This window comes from Eublepharis macularius, chromosome 1, assembly GCF_028583425.1.
Source record: "Eublepharis macularius isolate TG4126 chromosome 1, MPM_Emac_v1.0, whole genome shotgun sequence".
In the NCBI taxonomy this organism is placed as follows: domain Eukaryota; kingdom Metazoa; phylum Chordata; class Lepidosauria; order Squamata; family Eublepharidae; genus Eublepharis; species Eublepharis macularius.
Window position 1 is genome coordinate 154835160 of NC_072790.1, and position 12130 is coordinate 154847289.

The 12130-nt window shown below is 37.5% G+C and overlaps 1 protein-coding gene across 1 annotated transcript in view; it reads right to left on the reverse strand.

Moving 5' to 3' along the window:
• Window positions 1-217: 217 nt before the first annotated feature.
• OPN3 (opsin 3) overlaps window positions 218-12130 on the reverse strand; it is a 32889-nt gene continuing 20976 nt past the window's right edge. Inside the window, exons 2-4 of the mRNA XM_054991091.1 lie at window positions 4924-5243; window positions 2434-2685; window positions 218-599 (exon numbers count right to left, since the gene is read on the reverse strand). Coding sequence (XP_054847066.1) covers window positions 336-599; window positions 2434-2685; window positions 4924-5243 — 836 coding nt within the window. The 3' untranslated portion in view covers window positions 218-335. The remainder of the gene's footprint in view (window positions 600-2433; window positions 2686-4923; window positions 5244-12130) is intronic.

A 12130-nucleotide genomic window follows, 5' to 3' on the forward strand; every position in this document is an offset into this window, starting at 1 on the left:
TTAAATAGAATTTTAAAAAAGGAAGACATCACTATCTACTGCAGAAGCTCCTTTATTTCCTTGGAAAGTCTACAGTGCAGCAAGTGCTACGTTAACAAGACATGATATGGAAAAATAAATATTCTTAATAAAAAAGACCATCTTTTTGTGAAATATCATTGATACTGTCACAACATGCCAATGAGTCTCTCAGCTGCTTCAATATTTCACTCCTCAAAGGTGCTGGTTTCTTCTTAATTATGCCACAGATGCCCAAGCCCAAGAGGAGTTGTTAATCAAATCATTTTGGTTGTCAAAAGTCCACTTTGCTTACAATAGCAGTTGAATACAGCCCGCTATAGTGGCTTCACTTGGATCACATTGACTTTTGTGCCAGCATGTTTGGCACCATTGTCTATCGGTTGCTTGTCATCACTGGTGATAATGAAAATGATGGAGGAAGAGCTGAAAGTCACTTTCTTTTTGGGCCTGTCCCCTGCTTTTTGAGACATGACTATGGGCCTTATTGGCTTTTCACTCCCTATTGTCGGCCTGTCTTTCAAGTTCCTTTGGTATTTCAGGAGGTGAACACAGAAGAGCTGCAGAAGGCATCGTCGAAACTGCAAAGAAAGGAAAAATAACAGTGACGATGCAATGTACCACTCTTACAATATATTCAAGGACCTAGACACTTCATGGAATCAGTGTCAGTTCCTGTTAAATATTCTCAGACATCATGCAATTTGATTGATCCTCTTGAGAATTTTTCTAAGCACATGAAAATATGCAGTGTATTTAAACTTATTTTAGCATCATTTTGGCCATCAGTGTTTTCTAAATTGGAGCTATCTGAATAACAAACTGTAATGGCACCAAAAATTATACAATAGTTAAAGTATGCTTGAACAGTGTCTTATTGGACATCTCATCAGACACATGACTAGTAGCCATCATGACTAATAGCCATTGATAGCCCCATGAATTTGTCCACTTCCATCTTATAAAGCCTTCCAAGTGGGTGGCCATCATCACATCCTGTGACAGTGAGTTCCACCATTTCACTATGTGATATGTGAAGTACTTTCTTTTTTCTCCCACCCTTCAGTTTCAGTGGATGACTCCAGGTTCTAATATTATAAGAGAGGAAGAAAAGCTTCTCTCTGTCTACCCTCTTCACACCACGCATAATTTTATAGACCTCAATCATGTCTCCCCTTACTCACCTTTCTTCTCAGCCCTAAGCATTTGAACAGGTCCCCATAAAGCAATTGCTCTCACACCTTGATTGTTTTTGTCACTCTTCCTTTCCTAATTTTGGCCAGCACAGCAGCTTCACAGCAGTTGCACACTGGGGCAACATTTTCATCAATATATTTAAAATTAGGGCTGCATTGAATTTTCCCTTGCAAACATTTTGTGGACCAAAGGGGAGGGGTCTGTAGTGTGTGAAATGCTCCATCCTCCTTTCAAAAAGTACTTCAAACACATTTGTTTGTAGCTTTATACAACCACTGTGTTCCTCTCAGTCACTCCTCCACTGCCATTATGCAAAAAACTGGGGCTTCTTCCCCATAGTGTAATAGCATCCAATACAGATCATGGTATGATTGTGATGTCACAGTATCACTTAGCGTATCAGATTTGACTACATGGTGACACTACTGAATACAAACAGCCATTTAGGTGCTCTCACTCTGACTGTGACCTGAAAAATCTGCTTCTCACATCTCACTTTTAAAATTTTTGTAATGTTCAGCCTGATGAAAAATTCTGGTGGCTCAAAAGCTTCCATGATGTTTTGTGTCAATTGTTTGGTCCTAGTAAACAATACTTAGTAAAAGCTATTGCACAGATTTTATTCTTGTTTTTGGATACTGAGTAAACCAATATGACTGATCAATGAATTTTTTGCCATGATTTTCAGTAAAGGAGGCTGAACAATTGAGTCAGTTTGAGATGATGAGAGAAGAAGTTTTAGATCAATTGGGGAAATCAAAAATACTTCTTTACATGACGAGTTATTTCAATGTGGAATTCACTACCAGAAGATGTAGGAATGGCTACAGGCATAGACAGCTTTAAAAGGGGATTAGACAGATTCACCAAGGGTAAGTCTATCAGTAGCTACTAGCCAAGGTGACTAAAGGGAACTTCCCCATTCAGAGGCAGTAATTCTCCGAATACCAATACCAGGAAGCAACTTCAGAGGAAGGCCTCAGCTTATATGCCCTGTCGTTGGCCCTCCATAGTAACACTTGGCCACTGTGTGAGACAGGATGCCGGACTAGATAGAACACTGGTCTGATCCAGCAGGGCTATTCTTATGTTCTTATCCTCTTCTTGCCTGCTTGTGCTTTCCTACCACTTAACAAAAAACCTCTTGGCTATGATAGCAGACAGAATTAGATATAATCCTTGCAACATGTGTTAATGTGCTCCTTTAAGAATGCTTACCTTTCTGCTCATGAAGATATAGATAACTGGGTTGTATGCAATGCTTGATTTGGCAAAGAAAGAAGGAATTATAGCCACTGTAGGAGTTATAAGGTGACCATACCCATAGGCTATTAGAAGAGAGACCACTGCATATGGCATCCAACAAATGAGAAATGTAGTTATCATTAAAAAACACATTTTGGCTACTTTCTTTTCATATCTTAAGATTTTGATCACTTGGACAGTCTGTAAATCTTCCACACAACGAAGCTGAAAATAAAAAAGAACAAGACTGAAAAGACATGAAATGGTACTTATTTTTAGGCGTAAAACATTCAGTTCCTTACCCTCTTGGAGATTATTAATGTCATCACTTGAGGACTTATTCTTTGTTACCTGATCATATTTCTTCGCTGAAGAATTTGGGCACAATCCCTCTCAGCATAATTAGAGGATGATCCATTCCCTAATGAGTGCAACAGGACCTCACGGAGCCCTCCTCTCTCCATTCCTCTTCATGGTACAGGTGCACCAGCCATTACCCCAAACAAGAGAGTGGCATACCTCTTGTTTCCCATCCAGACTTCCTTCCTCAAACCAGGACTCTAGGCAGGAATCAGCTTAAACATGAGATGTGCTGGGTTAGAGACAGAAGGTTGGATTTGGAAACAGGGTGCATGCCAACTTCCCAGTTCAGGCAAAAACAGCAGGGAAAAGCCCAGATAGTAGTAGCTAGAAACAACAAGTCCGGGAATAAACCATTAGCCAACAATTATATTGTATAATTTTCCTTTTTAAATAAGTGCAAAGTGCAAAAGTGCAGAAAGTGACTTAATAAATATACAATTCAATAAATACAATCAATCAAAATCCTTTTCCTATGTCCAAGTCGTTATGGTAAATACCAATGTCCAGCAAATACAATCAAACTTGCTGGACATTGGTATTTACCATAACGACTTGGACATAGGAAAGGATTTTGATTGATTGTATTTATTGAATTGTATATTTATTAAGTCACTTTCTGCACTTTTGCACTTTGCACTTATTTAAAAAGGAAAATTATACAATATAATTGTTGGCTAATGGTTTATTCCCGGACTTGTTGTTTCTAACTTCCCAGTTCAGGCAACAACCAGCACTCCAGGGTATGAGCATACAAATAACCACGAGGAAAGAAGGGCTCCAGGGGCTCCAACTGCAATCCCTATCTATGCACAGCTGCACTAATATCGGGATTTATTAAGCTTTTATATTGTACATTTATCTTTCTTGCGCAATATCTGGGCATAAGTTTCTTTCACACACACAGTCTGCAACCCTGCTAAATCCCACTAGCAGCTCCCAGCAGCTATGGCTGTGCAAGAAGAGTCTGTCCCTAGTTTCACAAGGACAAGGCAAATAAGATCACTAAAAAAAGTAGTGGTTCAAATTTTTTTGTATCAAATCTATATTATATTTATAAACATGTTATACATTCTGGATTCTTTATTAGCTCATCATTGAATTTTTGTCTACTGCAGCTAGAAGGACTACAGTGATAGTCAGAAATAAACAACTGCTAAGTTTTCATGCCAAAATTCAGCATCTAACAGCAGCTGAAAAAATAGGGTACTCCTTGTCCTCTCACTGCCACTTGCAGTGGTGATGATTTCTTAGAGACCTTCTACCATAAACTGGACTATAGGTAGGAAAGTCACTGGTGTGCATCCAACTATCCACAGACCCTGCAGAGCAATCCTGCAAGGGAGGATACATGCCATTATGCAGAAGTCACAAAGCAGAAAAATCATTACTGGTTTGCCAGTAATTTGGACCTAAGATACGAGACACCAATCTGACCGACAAGCAACCACATCACAAATGACGCCTCCCTCATTCCTGAACTGGGAAAGCTGACAATGTAACACAAAAATTATAAATTAAAAATGAATAATGCATATCTAGAATTGCCCAGGGACAAATATTATACTGCAGATACAGCAAAATTACTAACTCATTCCTAGTGTCTATTAGTACACTCAATACACTTTCCAATTTAAAAATAATTATATTGACTTGTGTACTTGTAATCCTTTTTTGGAATATTTTGTTTTTACTATTTGTACAATACTGAATTCTGCTGCAGCAGGACACAGGTTGGAGATACTTATGCAGCTACATAAATGGCCATGAACAGCTACCCCACCCTCATCATTACTCATGCCTCCATCACTTGTTCCATATCTTTTTAGGGACTAACACAGAGTACTATACATTAGGAAAAAGTCCCTTCGGATTAAGAACATTGAATTCACCTTTACATTTTGCTCCCACTTGTAGCAGGCACTGAAATACTTCTGACAGAAACGGCAAGAGATGCAAACAAGTAGGCAAATCCTCTTATCTGCAGTGATCACTTTGAAAGCTGTTCCAGAAGAGGTCCATTTTGGTCTACCTTTTAGAAATCCATGCAACATTTGCTCATTTCAACGTTTCAGTGACAAGTCATTTCTTTAAGCAACTCACCATTCGTATTGCATAGAGAATGTGTCCGTAGCAGTAGGCCATAACCACAACAGGTGCCGCCAAGCAACCAAGAAAGAAAAAGAGAACAAAGGAAGCATCGTTGGGCTCTTTTGACCTCCAGTCCACTGAGCAACCTAAACCGTGTATTTCCAGTGTATAGTGGTTCCAGCCCAAGAGAGGTGCTCCTGTCCAGAGTAACGAATAGAGCCAGATGTACGTGATAGCCCGCCAGGACCACGAGAAGTCAATCACTCTTGCATGCACTACTCTAATGTAACGTTCATAGGCCAGGACAGTGAGGGTCATAATTGAAACAATTCCTGAACAGCAACAAAAAAAGAAAGAAAGCATGTCTTAGTGAATAATTCTAAATTGTTTTATTTATTTTGTGTTTGCTATTTGCGTAGTGCCTCTGTAGTTGATTGTGTTATGACTCATGATCCGAACAATAAACATTCGACTGGTTGATTGAATAAACCAAAAATTCTGAAATGAACCCATTGCTAAAAATACCACATCACTACTAATGGTCGTTAGCAAGAGAGACAGTGATTGTCTGTAGTCGATCACCATCACGTCAAAATATTGACGGGAAAAAAATTAAGAGGAAATTTTAATGCACACACTAAGTAATCACTGACTAGTTCCATCATGATGAAACACACCCTACTACACAGAGAAAAACGACCAAAGTATGAATCTGTGCAATGTCAAAAGAACACAAATACTGCAAGAGTTCTGCAGCTCTCTAGTGGAATCTGCATAAGACCTTCATTAAGCAAAGCGATCCAAACTCAGCTCTTTACTGATTCTTTGAATACAGCACTTATATCTAATTACACAATATGAGAAGTTTACAGATCTCATCAATATTATTTAAAGCAACTGGGACTGCTTTTCACCGTAACTGTACATACAAAGCTTGCTCAGCCAGGCTATTTCTGTGTTGCTTATTTGCCAAAAGTCTGCTTAAACATTAGGAAAATGTTAAATATGCAACTTTTATGAAAAGATTGGCAATTATAATACTTTGCAGATGCAGCATAAAAAAAAATCACAAGTAACTGAGTTATGTGGTTTTCCCTGTATCTTAAAATAGCCTAATACCTCAACCTGTGCCTGCTAGACAGAATAGAACTGCTCCTTAAATCTCCTTACACTGGCAATATTACAATGTTATACTAGCAGGAAAAAATATCCTGGCATAGCAATAGCCTTTTGTCACAAACAGGATGCTGCTGGCTTAATCTTTACATTGGCGGGTATTCATCAACACAAGGGGCAAATCTAGGTAGAGTTGGGGGAAAGTAAACTTAATTGGAATACAATGGTGGTCCAGGGATTGGTCTCACCCCTGACAATGGCATAACATTACACCAGCAAAAACCTTAAAGTCAATGGAGAACACCAGACGACTGCTCTCTGGAGTCATTAGTACAGAGGAGAAGATTCCAATTAACTCTGCAATCAGTTGCAGCACACCACTAGGATCAGGAGACCCAGAAAAGAAAGATTTTCTGTACTGAGGTTTGGGACATGAGACTAGATCGGCCTGACCCCATCCTCAGAATTATAAGCATATAAGTAGGGACCTTGTACATAGTTCCCCATCACCAAATACATACCTGGCAGCCACAGAAAACAGTAACAAAGGGAAGATGAATAATAAGTATCCTGGTTCATGGATCCCGGTACTAATACCCAATTTAAATTTCTACATTCGCAACTACAGCTGTAAGCCATAAGGACAAAGCACACCAAGAAATGAGATGGGTATAAAGAACACTGAAATAGCCACCGACACAGGGAAGCCCACCCATTCTCCCTGAAATTAAAGAATAGCATGCATTGGCATACCCGCCCACAACGCACACACACACACATAGTCATAACTTCCAGTTCAGATGGTGAAGTAATCAGAAGCAACTCTGTGCCACTCCTGTTTCTTCTGCATGTTATACCTTGATTTGGGCCTGTTTTGTTTGATGCAGTGGTAATTTGCCTTCAATTTCCTATTTAGTTTCCTCTTTGTTATCATTTTGTGGTAAGTGGGATTTATAATAACAATAACATTTGATTTATATACTGCCCTTCAGGACAACTTAATGTCCACTCAGAGCGGTTTACAAAGTGTGTTATTATTGTCCTAATGAAAAGCGCCCTGTGAAGTGGGTGGGGCTGAGAGAAAGAGCTGTGACTGACCCAAGGTCACCCAGCTGGCTTCAAGTGGAGGAGTGGGGAATCAAACCCGGTTCTCCAGATTAGAGTCCCACCGCTCTGAACCACTATACCAAACTGGCAAAACTACACCAATCTTAAAACTGTGAGCCATAAGGTAAAAAAGACAAAGACGGTTGCCGCCTCCCACCCACCTCCAGTTGATGCTGATGCTTGAAAAGAAGTAATTCCATGCAGGGGGAAAATGGGGGCTCAGCTAGAAAAACAATCTGAGCAACAAAAACATCATATTTGTAAACAATAAACTGTGCCTTCAAGTTCAAATGACAAGCAAATACATGTCAACAAAGCATGTCTTCCTCTTCTTAGGGAATGTGATTTTATTTAAGGATTTACTACTCACAGAAGTTATTGCAAGTATCCATTCTTAATGCTCCAAAGCCTTCCAAGGCTTAGGGATATACGAGCTAAATATAGCCCTTTCTTAAGAAAAATGAAAGCTAAGCCCATTGAATTCTGTAAATCAAAAGCAGCCGACGTCTGTATTTGCCAGTCCTTTCATGTCTTTATTAGTAACTCTTGCCTTCTTTCTCTTCTACTGTTAACCTTCCCTTGCAATGCTATGGCATGTGCCTATGCAATGTAGTGATCCAAAGGGCATACAGAAATAAGTTTCTGCAGGGAATCTACTGTGATACTACCTGGGCATACCGTGGGTGCGCAGGATTGGCACCTTATTCCATCCTTTAGCTTTCTTCCTAAAAGCAGCAATCTTTATACTATGATGGTTAACTGTAATATGTCTCACCCTAAAGTGAATCCAACGAGCTATTTATAGCGCACAGAACCCTGGCAGTACAAATCATTACCAGAGATTCATTTCCTGCAGATAGCTCAGATTGCTCAAAAGCCCTTGCTTGTAAGGATTGGAAAGGTTTTATTGCTAAATGTACCTTCTGATGAGTAATATTTTTTCCTTCCAAAGCAAGAAAGCAGGCTGAATTTGAAGATGTAGCTGACTATCTTCTGTTTGTCACCACCTGTAACCTCCAACACCTGAAGTACTATTTGGCATCTTTTTTCCAGTCTACTTCTTTTTTTTTTTTTTGAAAAGTTTTTATTAGGTGAGTACAAATTACAAATGAAGTTTTTACTTAAAAACCTAAATAACAATTTTCCCCCACCCTTTCCCTCCCTCCTTTTTCTCAGACTCGCAACAGCTTTCCAACCCATATCTTATTCTATTACTTACTTATCTATTCCCTTTATATATTATTATCCCATATTTCCTTAATAAACTAAATAATATCCATTAAAATCAAATCTATTCAAAACTTAAACTTAGCAATAATTAAAACTTCACTTTAAATGGTAAAGGTCCCTATCTCTAATAATTCCCCCAATTAATAACTTTCAAATTGCCATAATTTCCTCTTCACGTCCCACTTTTTCTCCAAATACTCCTTCAATCTCCCCCAGTCATTGAAAAAGTCTTCAGAATTCTGGTCTCTCAGCCTTCTTGTCATTTTGTCCATTTCTGCCATGTACAGCAACTTTTGTATCCACTCTCCATTAGATGGTATTTCTTGCACTTTCCATTTCTGCGCATATAGTATTCTTGCCGCTGTTGTCATATGTTGCATAGGAACATCTTCCATATTTAAGTTCAGTAGCAGGAGTTCTGGGTTCTTTATTATTGAAAGCTGCAAAATCTCATTTATAGTTTCTAAAATATCTCCGCAGTACTGCCTAGCTACCTCACAAGTCCACCACATGTGATACAATGATCCTTCATGACTTTTACATTTCCAACACTTATCAGACATCTTAGCATTTCCATAAGCTATTTTTTTGGCGTCAAATACCACCTATATATCATCTTAAAAACATTTTCCTTAATACTGGTACAAGTTGGAATCTTCAATGTATTTTTCCACAAATACTCCCTTGCCTCCATTGTTATGTCTTTTTGACAGTTTATAGTCCACTTCACCATCTGGACTTTAACAGTTTCATCCTCTGTATACCACTTCAAAAGAATTTTATAAATTTTTGAAATTTTCTTCTTACTTTCTTGTAGTATAGCTTCTTCCAGTTCTGAGTCTTCCTGTTTAATTCCATTTTTTGAACGATCCGAGTTATATAAATCCTTTATCTGCCTATATTGAAACCATCCATAACAAAAAACTAGCTCTTCTTCTGTTTTAATTCTTATCATATTTTGTTCCTGAATAAGAATCTTTTTATAGGACAGACATTGGTCTCTATTATAAATAACTCTCGGGTCGATAGTTTCGAATGGTACCACCCACGAGGGGATACCCTCACCCAAATGACTTTTATATTTTTTCCAGATTGTGAAGAGACTTCTTCTAACATAATGATGCAGAAACATAGAATCAGCTTTCAATTTATCATGCCACAAGTAGGCATGCCATCCAAACAATTTTTTTATAGCCTTCCAAAGTTAGTAGCTTACAATTCTCCAGTGACATCCAATCTTTAAGCCAAACCAAACAAACTGCTTCATAATATAATCTGATATTCGGCAATTGCAGTCCACCTCTCTCTTTGGCATCACACAAAACTTTCATTTTTACTCGAGGTTTCTTGCCTGCCCATACAAAATCGGAAATCTTCCTCTGCCACTTTTCGAATTGCTTACTGTCTCTAATAATTGGAATTGTTTGTAATAAAAACATAATCCGTGGTAACACATTCATCTTGACTGCCGCTATTCTTCTCAGCCATGACAGATTTAATTTATTCCATTTAATCAAGTCTCTATCAATCTGTTGCCATAGCTTTTCATAATTATTCTTGAACAAGTCAATATTCTTCGCTGTCAGCTCAATTCCTAAATATTTTACTTTATGCGTTACTTCACAATTTGTAATTTCCATCAATTGTTGTTGCTTTTGTTTGGTCATATTCTTACATAATATCTTTGACTTTCTCTTGTTGACATAAAAACCAGCCAGATCTCCGAATTCCTTTATTTTGTCTAGCAACTTTGGCATATTTTGTGTTGGATCCTCAACAATAACCATCACATCATCTGCAAAAGCTCTAACTTTGTAGGTAAAGTCTTTAATCTTTATGCCTCTTATAGCATCATCCTCTCGAATCTGAATCAATAGCATTTCCAAAATCAAGATAAACAACAATGGAGATAATGGGCAACCCTGCCTTGTACCCTTTCTGATTTCCAATTTTTTGGTTAAATCATTGTTAACTACAATTGCTGCACATTGGTCTTTGTAAATCGCTCTTACCGCTTGGATAAAATCTTTTCCCATTTGCAGTTTTTCCATTGTAGCAAATATAAAACTCCAATTTAGATTATCAAAAGCTTTCTCTGCGTCCACAAAAAAGAAAACAACCTCTTTTTCACAGTGTTTGTCATAATATTCTATCGCATTTAAAACAGTTCTCAAGTTGTCTTTGATTTGTCTGTTTGGAAGGAAACCTGCCTGTTCTTCTGCAATAAATTCCACAAGCCCTTCCTTTAATCTCTCTGCCAAAATTTTTGCAAAAATTTTATAATCATTATTCAGCAACGGAATAGGTCGATAATTTTTAACATTACATAAATCCTGGTCTTCCTTTGGTATCAATGATATAATGGCCTCATTCCAAGATTCTGGAACCTTTTGTCCTCTTAAAATTTCATTCATTACCGCCTTCAAAAAGGGTACCAATTCATTTGCCAATGATTTATAGAATTTAGCCGTAATTCCATCTGGACCTGGTGCCTTGCCTAATTTAGTCGACTGAATAGCTTCTTTTATCTCTGTCTCTGTAATTTCTGCATTCAGCTTTTCCTTCCATTTTTCTGATATCAATGGTAGTTTAATTTTATCTAAATATTGTTCAATAGCATCCAAATTTACTTCTTTCCTTTGATACAGTTTTGCATAAAATTTAAAAAATGCTCTACTAATCGCTGACTGATCCATCAATGTCATTCCATTTTCTTGAATCTTAGTTATCACCTTTTTTTCTTTTTTCTTTTTCAGCTGCCACGCAAAATATTTCCCAGGTTTATTTGCTCCTTCGAATGACTTTTGATTTAATTTCTTCAGTTCCCATTCCAACTCTTTATTCTCCATTGCTTTCAATTGTTCTTGCAAGATTTTAATTTCTTGATATACTTTCTTTTTCCCTGGTCTTTTCTTCAATTGCACCTCCTTAATTCTTATATTCTCCACAATTTCTTTCTTTTTTCCTCTTTTCTCTTTTTATCCCTTGCATTTAAATCCATCAATACTCCTCTGATAACTGCTTTGTAAGTATCCCAAACTTTGTAGGTTGGAATGGTATTATTTAAATTATACTGTATAAAGAATTTGGTCTCCTTTTGTAACAGTTCTAAATTACCCTTTTGCTGCAGCAGATCCTCATTTATTCTCCATCCTTGTCTTTTGGTGCATTTTCCAAACTTCCACATAATTGGATTATGATCTGAGCCTACTTTTGGCATTATCTCCACATCTTTTGTCCATACAACCAAGTCCTTAGAGGCCCAGATCATATCAATTCTTGATAATGTCAAATGTCTTGGCGAAAAATACGTATACTGCTTTACTTTAGGATTATTCCTTCTCCAAATATCCTCCAAATTCTTCTGATCCTTAATTTCAAAGAAGGATTTTGGCAATAGTCCTCTTTTCTTTTGTGCACCCTTTGTTTTTTTGTCAACGTCTAAAGCCGTAACTCCGTTGAAGTCACCTGCTAAAATTATTTGTGAGTGAGTTAGTCCATCCAGTTGTTTCTGTAGATCCTTAAAAAAAATATCCTTAGCACCATTGGGTGCTTAAATCCCAATCAGCAAAATCTTTTCCATATTCCAAATAATTTCCATGGCTATATATCTGCCTTCCACATCCTTAAATATCATTTTAGGTTGCAGTTCATCTTTAATATATAAAATGACTCCTCTTTTTTTTTCGCTTCGATGAAGCTGCAAATTCCCTTCCCAGTTTAGCATTTTTTAAATATTTCACATCCTGTTTCTTAATATGTGTCT